Source organism: Pelmatolapia mariae, linkage group LG7 (genome assembly GCF_036321145.2).
Source record: "Pelmatolapia mariae isolate MD_Pm_ZW linkage group LG7, Pm_UMD_F_2, whole genome shotgun sequence".
In the NCBI taxonomy this organism is placed as follows: Eukaryota; Metazoa; Chordata; class Actinopteri; order Cichliformes; family Cichlidae; genus Pelmatolapia; species Pelmatolapia mariae.
Window position 1 is genome coordinate 43,024,530 of NC_086233.1, and position 18,705 is coordinate 43,043,234.

At 38.4% G+C, this 18,705-nt stretch overlaps 1 protein-coding gene across 1 annotated transcript; it reads left to right on the forward strand.

Moving 5' to 3' along the window:
* Nucleotides 1-9,593: 9,593 nt before the first annotated feature.
* On the forward strand, nucleotides 9,594-13,956 carry hapln3 (hyaluronan and proteoglycan link protein 3). Its single transcript, XM_063480978.1, has 5 exons — nucleotides 9,594-9,650; nucleotides 10,194-10,368; nucleotides 10,964-11,362; nucleotides 12,840-13,142; nucleotides 13,232-13,956. The coding sequence occupies exons 2-5, from the start codon at nucleotides 10,215-10,217 to the stop codon at nucleotides 13,507-13,509; spliced, it is 1,134 nt and encodes a 377-aa protein (XP_063337048.1). The 5' UTR covers nucleotides 9,594-9,650; nucleotides 10,194-10,214; the 3' UTR covers nucleotides 13,510-13,956.
* The last annotated feature ends 4,749 nt before the right edge of the window (nucleotides 13,957-18,705 follow it).

Genomic DNA, 18,705 nt, shown 5'->3' on the forward strand with positions numbered 1-18,705 from the left:
CTCCTATATAATAAAATTTAGCTGAATACTATGTTTTTTGTGCTTAACCAGTAAATTCTGGCTAATTGTGTAAAAAAAGCAGTAAATCCAGTTACGACCAGCCCTCCCAAGTAAGCCAGCTGTTTTCCCTCTGGTCTTGCTGGCAGTTATGGTGTGAGTTGAGAACCTGTCTCCTTTGTTTCCCCTCTAGAAAAAAAAAACAACACATTTCATCCTCACCTCTATTGTGCTTTCTCTGCACAGTTAGCTATTTAGTGGATTGTTTGGTTTTTTTTGCCACATATATCTACTTCGTAACACACAAACATTTTTATTGGAGGGAATAACTTTGCTTTTACAAGTTATTTCTTACTTATTAACCTTTAAAGTACTTTCAAAATCCCTAAATTGATCCCATTTTTTTAATCAGCGAGATTAATGTCTTTGCCAGGAAAGACCTGAGAACAAAAATGAGTCACAAAAACACAAACAACAGACAAAAAATACTGAAAAGAGTAAACAATGTGTTAATAAACGCAGTTGAAAGAATGATTAAAAACATGAGATGATTAAGCCTATACGTGGGGGCTAAATCTCCAATTTAAGGGCAGTTTGAAATTGTTGACATTTAAAGGTGCGTGGTGTATGAAACCAGTTTTAATGAGTTTAAAACTTAAATGAAAGAAGAATTTAATGTGGTTTGAAGACATTATCACAGGGGCTTTCTTGACACAGCATATTTCCACCACTGCTGAAAACCACACTATAAATAATTTGCATTTAACTGGATGCCAATAGGCTTTCTGTTATTTTCTTGAGAACATTAAATATTATATTTCAAGTTGATTATTAATAGGAGAGCTATGTTATGCCTTTTATGTTTTCTCCCAAGATGGGCTCAGTTTCAAAGGTTTATCAGTTAAAAGTAGGGCCATCCCCACCTCTTTAATCTTTCTGGAACTGTTTCATAATTTTATGAGTAATTCAAAAAACAAACAAACAAAGAGAATCTTGAGAGAAGGAATGAATTGCAGGTTTTTCCAACCTGTTATCAAACCTTTTCATGAACCTTATGAACTCTGAATCAAAGTCTACTGTGAACAAAAATTCCTGGGTATTTGTATGACTCAGCAAGAGTAACAACGTTTAATTGTAGGATGCTCAGAATTTGTGACAGAGGTGGAAAATTCCATGTGCTTGATCTTTTCTAGTCTGGGATGAAGGAGTGCTAATTGTATTTAAAAGTATTTTAAAATTGTGAAAAAAAAAGTGCTAATCTCCCCTCTGTTTTCAATCCACCCGATACACTCCAAAACCACTTCAGGTTTGTGATTTTCTCCTGTTTGGCAGTGTGGATCTTCATCATGGAAGAACAGCACAGTCTACAGATATTTCAGTAATACTGACAATTTTTAATGAACAAGTTATTCTGATTGCTTGTGCCCAATGTACATTTAATTTTTAACAATGAAAATTGATACTGAGAAAAATGGCAGAACTAATGATATAACCTATGGTACTTAGGAGCATGCTGAAATTAGTTAAGAAAATTAGTTAGGAAAAACCCAGGAGCCACAAAGGCTTGAGCTTGCCATGAACAGAAAACATCTCGAATGCCATTGTCATTGTCCAGTCTAAAGTGACTTTTACATCACTACTGACTGAGTCGGTGCTGAACCAAGACTCCTCCAAAATCAACACCTTTATGCTTTTCAGCTCCCCACATCAACAAGCCAAATGCCTTCAGGAGAAGACTTTTGTATCAGACAAGACAAATGTTTAGGTAATTAGCCACAATGACAAGAGGTATCTTTGGAGGAGTAAAAAGGTGAAACTTTCAAATTTAAGAAGACTGCACCAGCTGTACCAGCATGGTGGTGGTAGCATGATGGTCATCATTGGACAAACTGGATGGAATAGTGTTGACGGACTGTCTCCAAATTCCTCAACAACAGCTAGACAGTCGAAATTTGCACACAGTTGGGTGTTCCAACTCAATGGTCCCAAACACATATCAAATCTAGTTTTGGAATACAGGCTAATGATAAAATTCTGGAATGGCCCTAAGTGGAATAAGCCCAGACCTCAACCCTACTGAAAACTCTCGGTTTTCCTTGAAAGCCAGGTCCATGACAATTCAAGGCCAAGAAAAGTCAAGAGAAGTGGTCAAATATCCAGACAGTATTATGGCAGAAGGTTGTTGATGGGTACCAAATCAGCTGGTCAATGTGAAACTTGGTAACGGGCCTTTAACCAAATATTCCTGAAGGTGTATGTATATATTTGAGCCATCATTGAACAAAACATCTTAATTGCTGAAGTGATAGTGAAGTGATAATTCCATGTGTGATGATATCCTTTATTAATCCTATTTTTTTTAAGATGGTCTTTCTAAAATCACCTGCATTTCTTGTTGTTGTCATGGTCATAAAACACAAGATCCTCTACACCTGAAAGTCCATTGTCCTGATGCATGGTCAATCATGGAGATAAGGAAATCCCCAAAAAGTCGATTCTGTTCATCAGGAAACGCTACATCCAGATGAACAGAATCAACTTTTTAGGAATGAAAGTAAATTATATCTTCCTGAGTTGTCTTGGAAAATACAAGCACTTAGCAGCTTCCCCATCAGCACCTGTGCTGCCACTTCCCTCTGTTTGGTTTCCTGGTATGAAAAGCTGAGTGTGGCATCGGGACAAAGCTGGCAGGAAACTGGAGGCACCGCATTTGGTTTGAACAGGAAGGATCCACTCCTGGAAAACAACTGCTATTTTAAATCAGGTCTGTAACAACACAGACAACTTCTCTGGGAGTGTTATCTATAAAGAGTGGAAAAGCTTTGTTGTTTCTTCTAAAATAAATCTTAGAAGGTATTTATTTGGCATGTGATGAAGGGCTTTTATACAGTGATGTTCCCCTTATTTTGGCATTTTATGTTTAATTGGTGCTGATCTTGCATTTGTGTGTTATAAAAACATAAGAAATTGTAGTGTTTATTTGTTATTGCCGTTCATTTTATCCTCCATCTATTAATTAAGTTGGAAACTGTCACTTTAAGCCCTGCGCTTCAGTCTCCTGCCAGACCTTTTACTGAAGCCTTCATCTCTAATCACTACAGTCACACTGAAACCGTCTCTCTCACACATGTCTCTTGTGACTAACCGTCCCTTTCTGTGAGCAGTCACTGTTAATGACAGTGCGTGACTGCTCATACTGACACCATCATCTCCTTGGCTCTTCCATCGAACACCACAAACTTAAACCCACGCAGCCATCCTTTTCTCTTTCATGTTGTTTCCCCGAGCTCTGGGTCCAAGCTTCGCTCACCTCTGGGCCTGAATGTTGCTGCCTTGCTGAAATTATACCCCTGAAAAAGCCTCAGTCTCCCAGCATTTCACAGGGGCTGATGGCATTTGGGGCCCCAGGCTAAAACCTTTCATCTTTTTTTTTTTTAAGGAAGAGCACTGTTTTGGTTTCTTCAAACACACTGAGATAATGGCTTAGAGACACATAGAGCGAGGGGAAACGTCTGTCACGCTGGCTGAGAGTGGGGGCTGCATGAACTAGCATGACACTGAGGAGAGGTTTGCTGGATTGTAGGAGCTTATTGATGACTGTTCAGACTGCTGCTAAAAACTGAAGGAGCTTTGATTTAATTTGGGAGCTAAGTAACTTTATTGCTTAACACGAATCCAGAAATGGCATTCTGAGAAAATACTGAGCCTGGATCTCAAAACACTTATCTGGAAACACCACTGGAGCTGCTTTTGGGTGCCAGTGTTTGTCAGTTTCATTCTGTGTTTTTTGGGCCAGACTGAAAGAATCCCAACAATTGCAAGTATGTATGTTCACGGTCTATAAAAGATGAATGACTCTTGCTCAACATGAGTTGTGTGAAATGTTGTAACATTGTTGACAGAGTATACCGTGGCATTGTGTGCACATTTTGTAGTAGCTTTTACAATCCCTTTAAGGTCACCTTGTTTAATGTCATATATACATAGTTACAATAGCAGCTACACAGTCATTGTGGGTGGTCTTTGTCCTTCAAGCTCGTGCCCTCTACCTGAGGCTTGGGAGCTTGAGGGTCTCTAAGCTGTTCGGATGTCATTGCTGAGATCTTGCTTTAGCCACCCACCCACCTTGGGGACCATTGTTGCCTTCACCTTCCACATCTCCTCTAGCTCTTCTCTCCCCCCTTGGTATTTCTCGTGCTTCTCATGTTCTTTCTTCCTGATGTTGGTACAATTTGGTATAGGTAATTATAGGGTAAACTTATACCTATTTAACATCAGCTTGCTTGCTGTCATTCAGTTCATGTTTGTGTGCTGTTCCTCGAAGCAGCCCACTGTGGAGCCTCACAGATGAAGTAGATATTCACTTTTTGTTGTTGCACACTATAAAACGGCAGTTTTATAGTGATCCCCACTTTTGAGCCCAAGATAAATATTTACGTTGAAACCAGAGTATATTTTTGATGGTAATGAACATAGTGAAGGCAATGGTAGAAAAATAAGGAGGGTGCGAGCTTGAAATAAGTACAAAAAAGCCCTATTATAGGGGGAACATACAAATATGAAAAACTTGTGAAAATTTTGAAAAAAAAGTATTTCATGACATTGGGCAATAATGTGAATGTAGCGTGAATAATAACATGACTGTCTCAAATACAGCAAGCAGTAGTTTGGTTTGTGGCTGGAAAGAAGCGAGGAGGAGGAACAGGATGAGGGTTTACTGGCATGTGGGCAAACCACAACTGGTGAAATGTTCCTGGTGATCCAGATCTGGGATTTCTGCCATTAGATGATTATCAGCCATGACTGTGATATTATTGCAGTTGAATAGCTAGCAAAGATACATAAATTCAAACTGACAACTGGCCTGTGAGTTCTTAGAAAGTCGCAAAGTGAAAATGTATGCTCCTTGAAAACTTCATGGATTGCTGTGTGTTATTCTCCGGCACAGTTCTCCATATATCCTAGTACTCGTGGCAAACCTTTCACTTTTTGTTTTCCCAGACAATAAGCGTGACTCTGGTTATTCTCTGCCCTTTGTGGTTTGAAATGAAATATCTCAATGCAAATGTCTCAGAGCAATTAAGTGATTTGCTAACATGCTGGGATTCTCACAGAATGAATCAATAACACTAAAGCAACTGAGCTTGAAGGTTAAGGTCATTAACGTTGCCATTATATTTTATACAGGAATACTTTTTAATGCCTCCATTTGTATTTTTTGCACCTAAAATATTTCTTTTATGTACAGTAGATATTCTGAAAGTTCTAAAAGGGCAGTTAAAGAGGGTTTTGTAAAAGTATGTAAAATATATTTCATAATTCCTGACTGTTACTTGTGACAAAACATTTTTGTCAAACTTCCCTGTCACACAGATCTGTGGTTTAGCATGATTTTTAGAACTCTTGTTGATCTCAGTTATGTTGCTACATGAAAAAAAAGAAGAAGACGCAACATTATCTCAAAATTTAGAAATTAGCAGTTACATCAATGTCAGACTCTGAAGACTTGAGAAAACATCCAGCACCTGGAGAGCGCAAACCTCTGCCAAGCTAGCTCACTCTCTGGGCAGAATTTCCTTTTAAGGGAGGAGCGTTGTAATTAAATATACTTTAGTTTGTAGTGCAGTTAAAACAAGCACAAAGTGCAGGCTTTTGTTATTTTGCCTGTTGTAACCCATTTTAATATACTTCACATAATTCTGATTACAATTATTTTTTTTATTTATGTGGATGTAGTGAATGTGTAACACTTATTTCATTGTTTAGTTAATTTGTTTAAATGTCTAGTAATAAATATCAAGTCAAAAAAGCTTTTCATCACAAGTTTATTCTGTTTTTAACATTGTACATGGAGTCAAATTATTATTTACTGAAACAGTTATAACTTCTTACCGTAATTTGATGTCATACATCAACTATAATGTCATTGTTTAACATGATGCATAGAATCGTCATTTATCATGTACTAAATGATTTTAAGCTGTCACTGCAAACAATGGCAGTAAGAAGTAGAGTTTTAAATAGCTCCATATATCATTATTATCACGTTGACCTTCAGATCAATTTATTGATCCTGAACTAGAGGTCAAGGGTCAAATGTGATGTTATTTTAAATGCCTACACTGTACTTTCTATTTGTTGAAAATGTCAATTTTTGACCAATAAACTGTTAGGTTGACCTTAAAAACATTGATGGATGTAAAACAAATTTTAATGGATTGTTTACATGACTCTGCCATACACCCATATAAAGTTTTATCAGAATTCATTCAAAACTTTTCGAGCTATCATGTTTACAGACAGAATGATTACATGCATGCATGTATGCACACACACAAATGGTACCATTTAGAGGTAATAAAGAATACCCTCCTCCTTTCTTCTGTTTTCTCCATCACACACACACCGATTTGTGTGTGTGTGTGTGTGTATTACCTTAATCACAAAAAATGTATTGCGGGAATGAACTGATAATTCATATACAACATTTGGACTCCAAAAGTATATTATCTCCTTTTAGTGTATTTATGGGCCTAATATGGCCATCAAACAGACCTGGGGGATCCATTATCAAGTCAAAACTCTGATTTGTCCAGTTAATATCCTCCACTTACAAAAGTGCACTTTCTTAATGGTAACTTTCTTATCTTACCAGTTAAGTATACCAGTTACTTGTATACTAGTTAGCTTTAAGCAGTAATGCAAAAAAGGGGTTGATTCTGGAGGCATTTTTGAGAGAGCTGGGAACCTTTGTAATGATATTGATGTGTAGAGGCTTCAGAAAGGCATCAACAATCAATCTCAGACTGATGAAGTCACAACTTCTGTGGCTGGTATGTACATAACAGTTAAACTATGTGAACTTTAGAAATAAATACACGTACAAGAACATAAAAAACATTAATGCAGATGGCCACCCCTCCCTGAGCTGGTTCTGCCAGAGGTTTCCTGTTAAAAGTGCTTTTTTCCTTCCCACAATCGCCATGTGCTTGCTCACAGGGGGTCATCTGATTGATTGTTTTGAGGTTTCTCTGTATTATTGTCAGGTCTTTAACTTACAATATAAAGCAGCTTGAGGCAACTGTTGTTGTAATTTGGAGCTGTATAAAAAAAACTGAATTGAATTATATTGCTTTTAAATCTGAATGGATTTGGTTTTGTTAAATTCTCCGTACAGTAACCGTATTTCATAAAAGCTGATAAACTTTTTTGTACTGGGCATTTCATGTGAACCAAATTGTATGTGAAAAGGTTTTGAGACATACATTTTTGATTAAAATGAAAGCATGTGTTTAAACTACATATGTCTGGCTCTCAGTGTCATTCTCAGTGTGGCGACTGTGGTTAACAAACAAATTGTATGACTAGCATGTACATTGTTTACTCATTATAATCCACTCTTTTAATGTTTTCCAGGGATTTGGGTCAACTTTTTCCTCAACATCCCCAAATCCACTACCACACCCCCCCACCATCTGCAGGAATAGTGGTGGGCTTGGGTTTCTGTTATGCCGGCTGGGTGTCAGTGAAGTCACTAGAAAAACATCAGTGGCTGCAGAGGGCTGCCCACAGAGGAAAGCATTGCGTGCAGAAGATTATTTTTTTGTGTACTGGAGATCATTTGGAGGATGGTGCTGTCGTGCCAGAGCAGTTTTAAGGTTCACCGTGTAGCAGTGTCAGGAGGGCAGCTTCCATATGCACCGTCAGCCCTCACTCAGATATTCAGGTGGCGGCACATTTTACAGGCCTCAGTGGAGAACTGGAATTGCTCTTGTTTTCCACAATGTCTCCTTTTGTTTCAGCTAGTGACTGAAATATGAGTTCATATGGCAATATTTGCTGTCTTACTTGAGGTCAGGGCCAAACATGGCATGGAATATTTTCTGTCAGCCTCACTATACAGGACTCCAGAAGCTGGCAATGACTAATTTTACAATACTGCAGAGACTAGGCAGCTTTTACATGTCTGTAGGTGTTAATAAGATATAAATAACTTATTTGTTTTGCTCTTCTTTAAAGGCACAAGATTTTGAGGATTTTTTTTCTTTAGAGCTTGCACTGACTACTACAAATATAATCTACCTGCACTGTTAAATTTTAATTAGGCTTTGAGGATTTTTCTCTGTTTTGAATTTGCTCTAAAATTTAGCTGTGATTATGTGAATGAATGCTTACATGAAGCTACACTGTCTTCAAGCTATACTTAAACTCTGCGAAATAACAGATAACATAGTTGTTATCTGTTATTACACAGCTAAATTTGTGTAATAACAGATCAGGTTTTGGTTTTATTTTAAATTTTGGGTTTGTCTGGTTGGATTTGAGCACATTTTTGTGAGGTCTTAAAGAGGTTGACCGGACTGAGCTGACCCCTATAAATTTTTTGTCAAATAGCAGGCTCCATCTGTATGCAAGATGCAGTACACTGCGTGTGTACTGCAGTCATATTTACTGTTTAGGATCTTATTCCATGTGGCATCATAAGTATAAGAATGTATATGCAACCTTTTACTGTTGCCATTGTGTGAGATGGTCAAAATGTTTGAACTGCTTACTGGATAACTTGTCTCCAGCAATGACTAAACTGCTTCTCTACTCAGGTTTACTTAAGGTTAGACAGATAAAATGCTACAAAATAAAATAAAAATATAGCACGAAGCTTGATTTAAAAGTAATTAAGTTGAAAAAGAAATATTATAACAGTAGGCTACAATATTGCTCCTAATCCAAGGCAGTTTAGAAAGCTAGGGTTTCTAGCTTCTTTCTTTTTAACAATATTAATGTGGCCTAGTTGTTACTTTTAGGACACATAAAATAGGCGAAATTAAACTAAAAGTGGAGGAAAGGAGTTATGTGGAAGCTAAAATGAAACCCCCGAAGGAAATCTGGGCAGTTAAGAGGTGCAATGAAGGGATTACAATCAAAAAATGTTGGATATTATCACATTTATTAAAACATGCGAGGCTGATACCTCGTTAACACCCTGGTCTTTTAACTCTGGACACTCCCATTAGATCACTGAAGTCTGCAAAACAGATGCTCATAGTTTTCACGGCGTCCAAGTTAAAACATGGTGAAGATCACGCCTTTGCAGTAGTAAATCACTGTCACATCCCAACCTTTTTAAAACCCGTTTTTGTTCTCTGGGCTTTAAACCAGGAAGTCTTCTGATTGCTTTTACATGTTTATTCGTGTTTTATTTTAAAATCGATGACTTCGCTTGAGTTGACCCAACTTTCCAAATGTATTTTCTATTTAATATGAAAACAGTTTCTCTTTACTTACACACAGAGAAATTCTTTTTTATAATAAAGGCTTTTAAGCATTGGATTTAGCAGTTTGGCTCACTTGCAAAGGCAAACTAGGCTGCATGCACTAGCATTAGTTTGGCACTCTTGTGTTGAAGCATCAGAGTCGGTAGAAAAAGTTATAACGTGCTGCGGCGACGGTGTCTCCACTGCAGGACGATCTCATTGGTTCGTCGGTGATGAGGTCTTTGCTCGAGCGCCGTTCACTTCAAAGGGGATGCCTCAGCTCGTGACGTTGGCGCGCGCTCCCCCTGACTGGTCGGCTGGTAGGACGGTCCGGTGAGCAGAGACAGAGGATGAGGAGTAAGTGAAGCGAAGACACGCTCAGCGGACAACTGCTTTTCTGTGAGTGAGATTTGGATTATTTTTGTATTTTATAACTGGTCCCATGAACATTATTTTTTTTATTCGGGTGGTAAAACAGAAGGCTTTACTTATAAAGCCGACATAGCCGGTTTGTACTAATCATTTCAGAGCTGAAACCTTTAATGTTTTCGTGAAGATAAAAGAAGGCTTATAGTTTCCTGTTACTCGGGAAAGTTTAAGCTAATACGATGAGAGATTTGTCGGCATTTGTCTAATGACTGAGCTGTTAGGGAAAGTTTCTTCCGTCTCTTCAGTCTGTGTATTTGCTTTATTTGACGCCAAGAAATGTGAAAGGATCAATGAGAGTACTTTTACACAAATTCATTGAAAGTGTTTCGCAGACAGTTTTTTTTCTACGTGAATAATCAAACTTTCCTAATGAATCTTATTAATTTATTCTGACTTGCGTTTTAACTGATAGTGTGTAACTTTCTCAAGCACATACACAAATAGATCGTTTGAGAGCGTTTAATCTGTGGCGCTCAGCTTAATTGTGATAGTCCTGTTGGGTATTTTCGACAGCTTTTAAGCTGAAGGAGCTGAATGAGCTTTGCTGCAGCCATGCTCAGTCTACCGCGCCCCCTTCTGGTCACCTGCGTGTATCTCCTGCTGCTGCCGGGCGGTCAGGGCAGGATCCACGGCTACACCAACGGCTTTCACTACCAGGACATCAGCAACGGGAATGGACACGGAGAGAGTAGGTTGTCCGTGTGTCTGTGTGGACATGATTAACACATTCTGTGGTACATGCATCAACACACAGCTGGTCGGAACTAATTAGGATGTGGGAAAACAGCTGTAATTTATGAATTTACAGGCAGTCAGCCAGGGCTAACAAAACAAATACTGTTAGTAGTGAGCGATGTGTGTTTGTGTTACATGTAATATGTATTTTTGGGATATTCTTTTATCTTCTTTTTCTCCACATTTCAGTAAACACATCCATGTTTCTGTAACTCTAAACAGACTTTACAGACTTGAGTATCGTGTAGTCTCATCAGATTTGCATTGTTACTATGAAACTCAAAATAATTTGGTAAATGGTAAACATGCATGCCCACTGTGCATTGATTATCATAGTTTTTATCTGTAAAATACAGGCTAATAATATAAACCATTTGGGTGAAGGCACAATTGACCTTCATAGACTTCATACAGGAGGACAACGGGGGAAGGTACAAGTTTATTTTGCTGTGATGGTGGTAAATTTCGATAAAGACCTTCCATTTAGACTAGCTCAGTTTGCTTTGATTCGGCCTTTTAACATGTTGTCTTTCTTCTGACTTTTCTAGTCTATTTTAATGGGATTCGTCTCCACGTGGAATCCCCTCAGTCTTCAGTGTCAGCCACTAGGGGGAGCACTGTCACCCTTCCGTGTCACTACCACTATGAGCCTGAACTGACTACACCACGCAAGACCCGTGTCAAATGGTCCTGGTTGCCTGCCAACACCATGACTCCACAAGTCTCTGCTGAAGCCTTCCTCAAGGAGACTGAGGTTATGGTTGCCATGGGAAGCCGCCACCGCAGCTACGGCAGCTTCCGTGGCCGCGTGCGCCTGCGACGCTCAGCGCCAGGGGACATGTCTCTAGTAATCAATGAGCTCCAGGTCAACGACACAGGAAGATATCGCTGTGAAGTGATTGATGGCCTGGAGGATGACAGTGTGACGGTGGATCTGGAGCTACGGGGTAAGATTTTTGTTTGCATCAATTAGGTTAAGTTTGGGCCTCAACGTGAGTCAGGTTGGATTAATCCTTGTGGGGGCCACAAAAAATGCTGTGGACTTTTGGTTCCAAGAGCAAGAGGGAGCTGAACTCAGTAAAATCATAAATCAATCAAATCAATCATCTGTGTTAGAATGGAGACCTCTCTATGGTTTCACCCTACCGTATAGCTGGATTAGGCTCTACGCTTCCAAATAATAATGGTACTTCTAATAGCAAAAAAGTAAATTATTACTCGTTTCCTAAATTATGAATTGATTTTATATTTGAAAACATTTCCATAGGTCCATATAAAATGTACAAAATAAGTGAAATGAAGCCCAAGTCTTATATGCTGAATGAGCAATTTTCAATAAATGGGTTTAAATCTGAGCCCAGTATCAAGTTCTGTTTGATCTCCAACAGTACATATTGCAAAACAAATATTTAATTAATCACATTACCATAGAATAGCAGATTATGCATATTATTTTAGGGCCTCCAACAGCCCTGAGTACCAGAGACATCCAGCATCGGAATAGTATTTGAAATCATCAAATAGATTAACAGTAACAGTATCTAGTTTCATCTAGTATCTAGTATCAGATTGGACGGAAAATTGCTGCTGCACAGTCTCTGAAATTTCAGTTTTAGAATGGTGTTTCACTTCTGAACTTGCAGTTTAGTTATTTTTATGCAGACAAAGTTTGTGATAAACGTTAACTTGTTAAACAAAGTGAAAGCTTAAGAGAGGATTCACTGTAAAGGGACAATGAATAAGTGGATTTATTTTTCATAGCAGCTTCATAGGCTATAAGGTGCTCTTGTTTGTGGATGTATTTTAAAAGAATATAATAATGTATTTTGGTGACCTTTCATTTCCCGTGAAACTTGTGGCATAGCTGTGTGGATGTTGGACTCCACAAGACCTGTCCTTTGTCACATTGTCAAGGCACAGTCATGCTGCGGAGGGTGTCTTGTCTCAGGATCTCAATTCTACTTCTTAAAGATGATATGATTTTTTTTTTAGCATGATCAAATGATAGGCTCCAGCTTGAGCTGTGTGTGAAGCGGCTGGGGGGAGAAATAGCACTTTCACATCTGAGGTCAGGGTGGAATATGCCCACTCTGCATTGTTGATGACTGCTGTGGGGGACTACTACCCTACTTGGAGGTGTTTTCATGTGAAGTGTCACTTTATAAATGGGAGTAAAATGTAACCTATTTCCATCCAACAATCTTTTTTTTTTAAATTTGCAAAACAAAAATGAAAAATGCTGACTTAATTTTTTTGCCAGTCACTAATGAAAAAAAAAGAGGATTTTCGAAACTCTACATTTCAGAATATACTGAAGATTTGACATGAGATTTATTTGAGTTGTATTTCGGGGTTTTCTGATTATGTTGAAAAGAAATGTACTCATTGACAAACTGTTGTAATACATTGTTCCTTCACATGCAGGTGTGGTGTTTCCTTACTACTCTCAGAAAGGACGCTACCATTATAACTTCTTCAGGGCCCAAAAAGAATGCCAGGATCAGGATGCTACTTTGGCTACATTTGAGCAGCTCTTTACAGCATGGGAGGATGGGCTAGACTGGTGTAATGCTGGCTGGTTGGCTGATGGCACAGTGCAGTATCCAATCACAATCCCACGTGATGGTTGTGGGGGCAAGAACTTGGCTCCTGGTCTACGCAGCTATGGACAACGAGACCGTGTCCTTCACCGATATGATGCTTTCTGCTTCGCTGCGTCTGTTAAGGGTCAGTATGAGCATTTTTGAGTTCATTTTTTTACATCTTAAAATTCCAGGTCATTACAGTTTCTTCAATGATTATTCTCTTCTGGATAGGGACAGTTTACTTCTTAGAGAACACAACCAAGCTCAACTTCACTGAAGCGATCCAGGCTTGTGCCAGTGATAGAAGCCAGATTGCCAAAGTGGGCCAGCTGTATGCTGCATGGAAGCTGATGGGATTGGACCACTGCGATGCAGGCTGGTTGGCTGATGGAAGTGTCCGTTATCCTATCACAAAGACCCGGGCTAACTGTGGTCCATCACAACCAGGTGTGCGTAGTTTTGGGTTCCCCCCTCAGTACCTGAAATTTGGTGTCTACTGTTATCGGTAGATGCTCTGTTTTATCGCGGGACAAATTAAACCATACTAATAGTGAAGCAGGTTAAAGCTCTGCTTGAGAGGTTAGCATTAGATATAGCCTGGATGCAAATTAGCAGTTAGCCAGTTTATTCCTCTCTGAGCTATTTTAAAGTGATGGAATTTGGTTTATCTCTCTCCATCTCAAATAGACCAATGACACAATTGACCATGAAGCAACTGTTAAACTAACTGTGGACATCAGTCTTGCCGACATGTCATTGTTAAACATGTAAATCCAAAATCATGGGTGTTATTTTGTTGCTGCAAGAGCATTCACTCTTTGTTCCATCACTCTTTTTCCATCACAACTGTCATTATCCATTTGACAGTTGTTCCCGTTTAGTACACAACAGAGGGTGATATGTCTGTGGTCACAGCTGGGTTTCCAGTTTATCTCAGAGGTGTTAGTTGGGGTTATCACCACTGTCTCAAGGCTCACCCATTGTGCTAGGGATTGCCAAAGTCCCAGTGCTGGGACTTTGGCAATCCCTAGCACAAAAAAAGTAGATGTGTACATATACCATTAGAGCTGGAGGCACCATTTATTTGACCTGCAGAGAGTAAGTTTGACCATAAACTCAGCCTGACACCAAACAACATGAAAGTACCCAGACAAGCAAATGTTCATATACTGTTTGCCACAAAGTGCAACTTGTCTCAATCACAGCAAAATCTTGCAGTAAAATGCACAAGGCCATTGTTTATTCCTGCAATTAAATGATTTGTGCTGTCAGTTTCCGTCTCTGCTAATTTAACTTTAAACTTTCTGCAGCTATTTTGAAATTTGGTTGAAGGTTTTTGACATTGATCCACCACCAACACTGATTCATTTGATGACTCATTTCAAGCTCAGGGAAGGTGTTCAGACTCAGAAAAGTCCTCTTCCCATCCAAATTATTTCACTGGTTTCCAATCATAGCTCTCGTTTATATTTCTCAACCATATAATTCAGAAGTTTGCACTGACCCTTTAACCCGTAGCCACCAAAACAATACAAAGATTAAAAAATAATCAGTTGTAATAGCCTTATACCACAACCACAGACTTTTGTGGAGCATCTTAATGGTTAAGGGAGTAGATTTTTCCAGCTGGTCCACAGTTTTCTGTCTTACATTTGAACATTTTATACAAATATAATGTGTTTCTTTTTATTTTTAAAGGCTGATTAAGAATAGTGTTCTCTGTTGGAGGAGGAAGTTCTGGTTCTCAGTATTACACTACCCTGTTTATGTTCATTGTCAAAGAATATTTACATACAAACATACCCTTTTCCTTTTCATTATGTCTGTGCATTTGTACTACTTTCTACAAACTAATAAAAATACTGCTGTGAATACACTTTCATTTGAGTAACATTTTTTTTAAAGTGGGTGGTGTTACTTAAACAAATTCCTTTAAATCCCGCTGTTAAAAAACCTACGTTAACATTTTCAGTTGTTTAACTACATCAGCGACTTCAACACCAGTGATGGGTGATTTTTCCACTTCCTCCCCAGACTGTGCTTACAGTAAAGAAGGCATGGTAATGAGGATCTCCTAAAGGTGTTCTTCCTAACTATATTCTCGGTCGAAGTCACGAGTGTCCCATCTCCACTGTCAACGGTGTATGTAGAATACCACTTCCCCTGATGGTAGGACCTCAGTAACCATGTCCAGGCAGGGTACACTGGACCCTTGATTTGTTCCAGGATTTGCTGAATCACTCTTTGTTTGGCCCCACCGCCAGGGAGACATGGGAGACCGTATCAGGGGCAAGTTGGCCATTGCTCATGAAATCTTGCACAAACCCCTCCACCGCGATACGGTGGTGATTCACGCAGGGGTATACAGAATAGAAAAAGAGTGTCAGAAGCTGAACTTTTAGGACAGTGTGAAGCAGCTCATAGGTCTTTGACTCACAGATTACCTTTACACATACTCATATCATCATTTGAAACTTTGGCTTTACTTATTATGAGCATCAAGTGCTGTAAAGGAATATAGAGAAGGGGAAATAGGTTTGCTCACTTTTAAAGAAATGAGCATTCTCTCATTTTTATGGTAGTTTCATTTTAAGAGAGAGAGACAGACTATCAAACAAATATCAAGAAAAAACAAAAAATATATAAAAGTTATAAATTTATTTGCATGTCATTAAGAGAAAAAGGTATTTGATCCCCAACGGAAAACTCGACTTAGTACTTGGTGCAGAAACCCTTGATGGCAACCGCTGGAAGTAGGAAGATGTTTTTTATAGGTGTTCACCAGGTTTGCATACGTATCATAGATTTTCTATAAGATTGAGACCGAGTGTCTGGTGACTATGCCACTCCATGACCTTAACTTGTCCTTCTTTAGCCACTTCTTTGTTGCCTTGGCAGTATATTTTGGTTCATTGTCATGCTGGAAGACGCATCCATCTTTAGACCTCTGAAGGAAGGAGGTTCTCGGCCAAAATTTTACGGTATGTGGTCCCAACTTTGGCTCCTGAATGTGATGAAGTCGTCCTGTACTCTTAGCAGAAAAACAGCCCCAAAGGATAATGTTTCCACATCTGTGCTTGACTGAGGGGATGGTGTTCTCTGGATCATACTCAGCATTTTTCTGTGGACAGTTGTGCTTTATCTATACTTGATGATTTATTGATTGTGATGTGAGACACAGCCAATCTGTGGGAGACTGAACTCTATCTGGATTGTAAGGTTCAAATACTTATTTCACTCAGTGACATGCAAATAAATGTATTAACTTTTATGTAACACATTCCTTTTCTGGATTTTTGAGTAGGTATTTTATCTTTCTTTATTAAATTGTAACTACCATTAAATGTTTTTCATTGTAAATGAGCAAATCAATGACGCAAACTTACAAATTCAGCAGGGGACCAAGTAATCATTTCCCCCACTTCATATACATACATACATACATATATATATATATATATATATATATATATATATATATATATATATATATATATATATATAATGACAGAAAATAAGGAAAGTGTGAAAGGCAATGAGTGGTTCTTAGTTATGTTTCAATATTTTGAATATCCTTTAATATTGTGTGATTTGCAACTCTGAAACACCTTCTATGATTTCTTCATTGAATTTCCTGTTTGCTGTAGATTGCAAACAACCACTAAGAAGTCTGCTCACTAGGTGCTGATTCAGTTTCACTTTACTCTTCAAACGGGAGAGTTGAAATGGGTTCCTGAGCCGTACAAAACAGGCACCTTATGTAAAGCTAACATGCGCCACTCTGTCTGGGCACTATGTGCTTTTAGATGAGTGGAGTCAAACATGTCGCTACACCCTCCTGCATCTGGGTGGGAACAGACGTTCTAGTGACTATGCTGCCACTGGATTTTAGAAACACATCCTATTTACCTGAGTGGACACATACAGTTTTCATGCCTGCACAGGCTGGAACATACACCTCAGATCACTGCACACATATGTATCGTGTAACCACGAAGGCAGACTCACCACATGGATGTGTATACATGCCTGAAATATACACACAGCTACACTGCCTGTTAGAAATACACAGGGCAGATCTGTTTGCTGTGACTACAGTGATGAAGGTAGCTGCTGTAGTGACCGATGAAGGAGCCATTTATCGTGTGTTTTTTCACAGTGTATTTCCACAGGAAGGTAAAAACAAACTGTATGCCAGGTTGTGCCTCTGGCTCCAGAGAGTTTACCTCAAATTCGACCGCTTAAGGGAAAGATGCTTCCATAAAAGACGACAAAAAAAAAAAAAAAAAAAAAATTGCATTTAAATTTCAAACATAGAAAATGTTGATGACTCTTGAATCGTTAAGAATGGGGAAAAAAATTCCAGGAGACAGATGATTCCAAGTTTTATTCAGTACAGCACATTACGGTATACTGTATGTTCACATCAGAAGTTGGGATCTGAACAGTTACAGCAGAATTTACGTCTATGTGATCACTTTGCTTTATTTCTTAAGATATTTCAGTTGTTGGAAGAACCAGTAGTTCACAAACACTGAAACAGACTCACTCTTCAGGTTGAGCTTTGCACATATTATGTACAGTACTGCAGTACAGAGGGAGCATCAATGGATTTCATTCATATAATTGAATGTTATAAAAAAACCTAAAAATGTGTAAGCATTTGGTTTGCGAGTTCCATGATCTACTTTTGTATGCGTGTCCATGAGAGACTAAGAGGTTTCAGTGTTTGTGAGCTGATCTGTAAAAGGTCACATATGCACTAAAATATCTGCATTATCTCAGAGGTGAAGCAAATCTTGACCTTAACAGGTCATGGTCAGCATTTCAGAATCGTTTCATCCACCCCAAAACGAACCCTACATGTCATTATTTTCATAATTTCTGCTGCTTCTAATTTATTCTTTTTAAGGATGTCTGTTGATAATACCCTGTTACTTGACACACAGCCAGAAACCTCTACAAAATAAACAAATCAAAGAAAAAAAACAGCCTGTTTCTTCCTCTGTACTGGTGGCTGTCAAATGCCCATGTGCTTGGTGATGCATATGTGTAACTTTCCAGTTAACTAACTAACAAACTGACAAAAAAGTAGATGATGAATAAATCAAAACAATTAAACTGCGTGCGCGTTGTAAGTTATGACAGATCCTGCTGTTCAGAGAATTCTGCTGAGAATATTTACAGTAAGAAATATATTTTAAAAAAAACAACAACAGAAATTAAGGACTGCCTTTAAGAAATCTACCCAACTTTAAAGACAATAAGAGCATCTTTTCTACCAGCAGATGGCAGGTCGCGCTGTTTTTGAGGTGACTGTTTTTGTTTTTTTTTAAATTTAAGGCGCACTGCATTTAAATGATAGGCAAAGAAATGAGCAACTTCCAAAGTGCATGAGTGCCTGCTGTTTCAGTCCAGGATTGTTGCACTTCAATCATGAACTTTCTCGTTACCAAATACAACAGCACATTCATTTCAGTATATCTGAAGCTGTGGCGATGTATTAGCACTGAGGAGAAATCATTTAAGTTGTGACAAAATCATTTAAGGCTTGAAAGATGATTTCAAATTATGGCAGCACTGGATGGATGACAAACTATAGTCAAACTGAATTTAAACTAAAATGAAAGAATGTTTTTTTTAATGGTTTCTTTTTTTGTTTGTTTGTTTGTTTTGATTTTACAATGTATTTAGAAAAAATATTA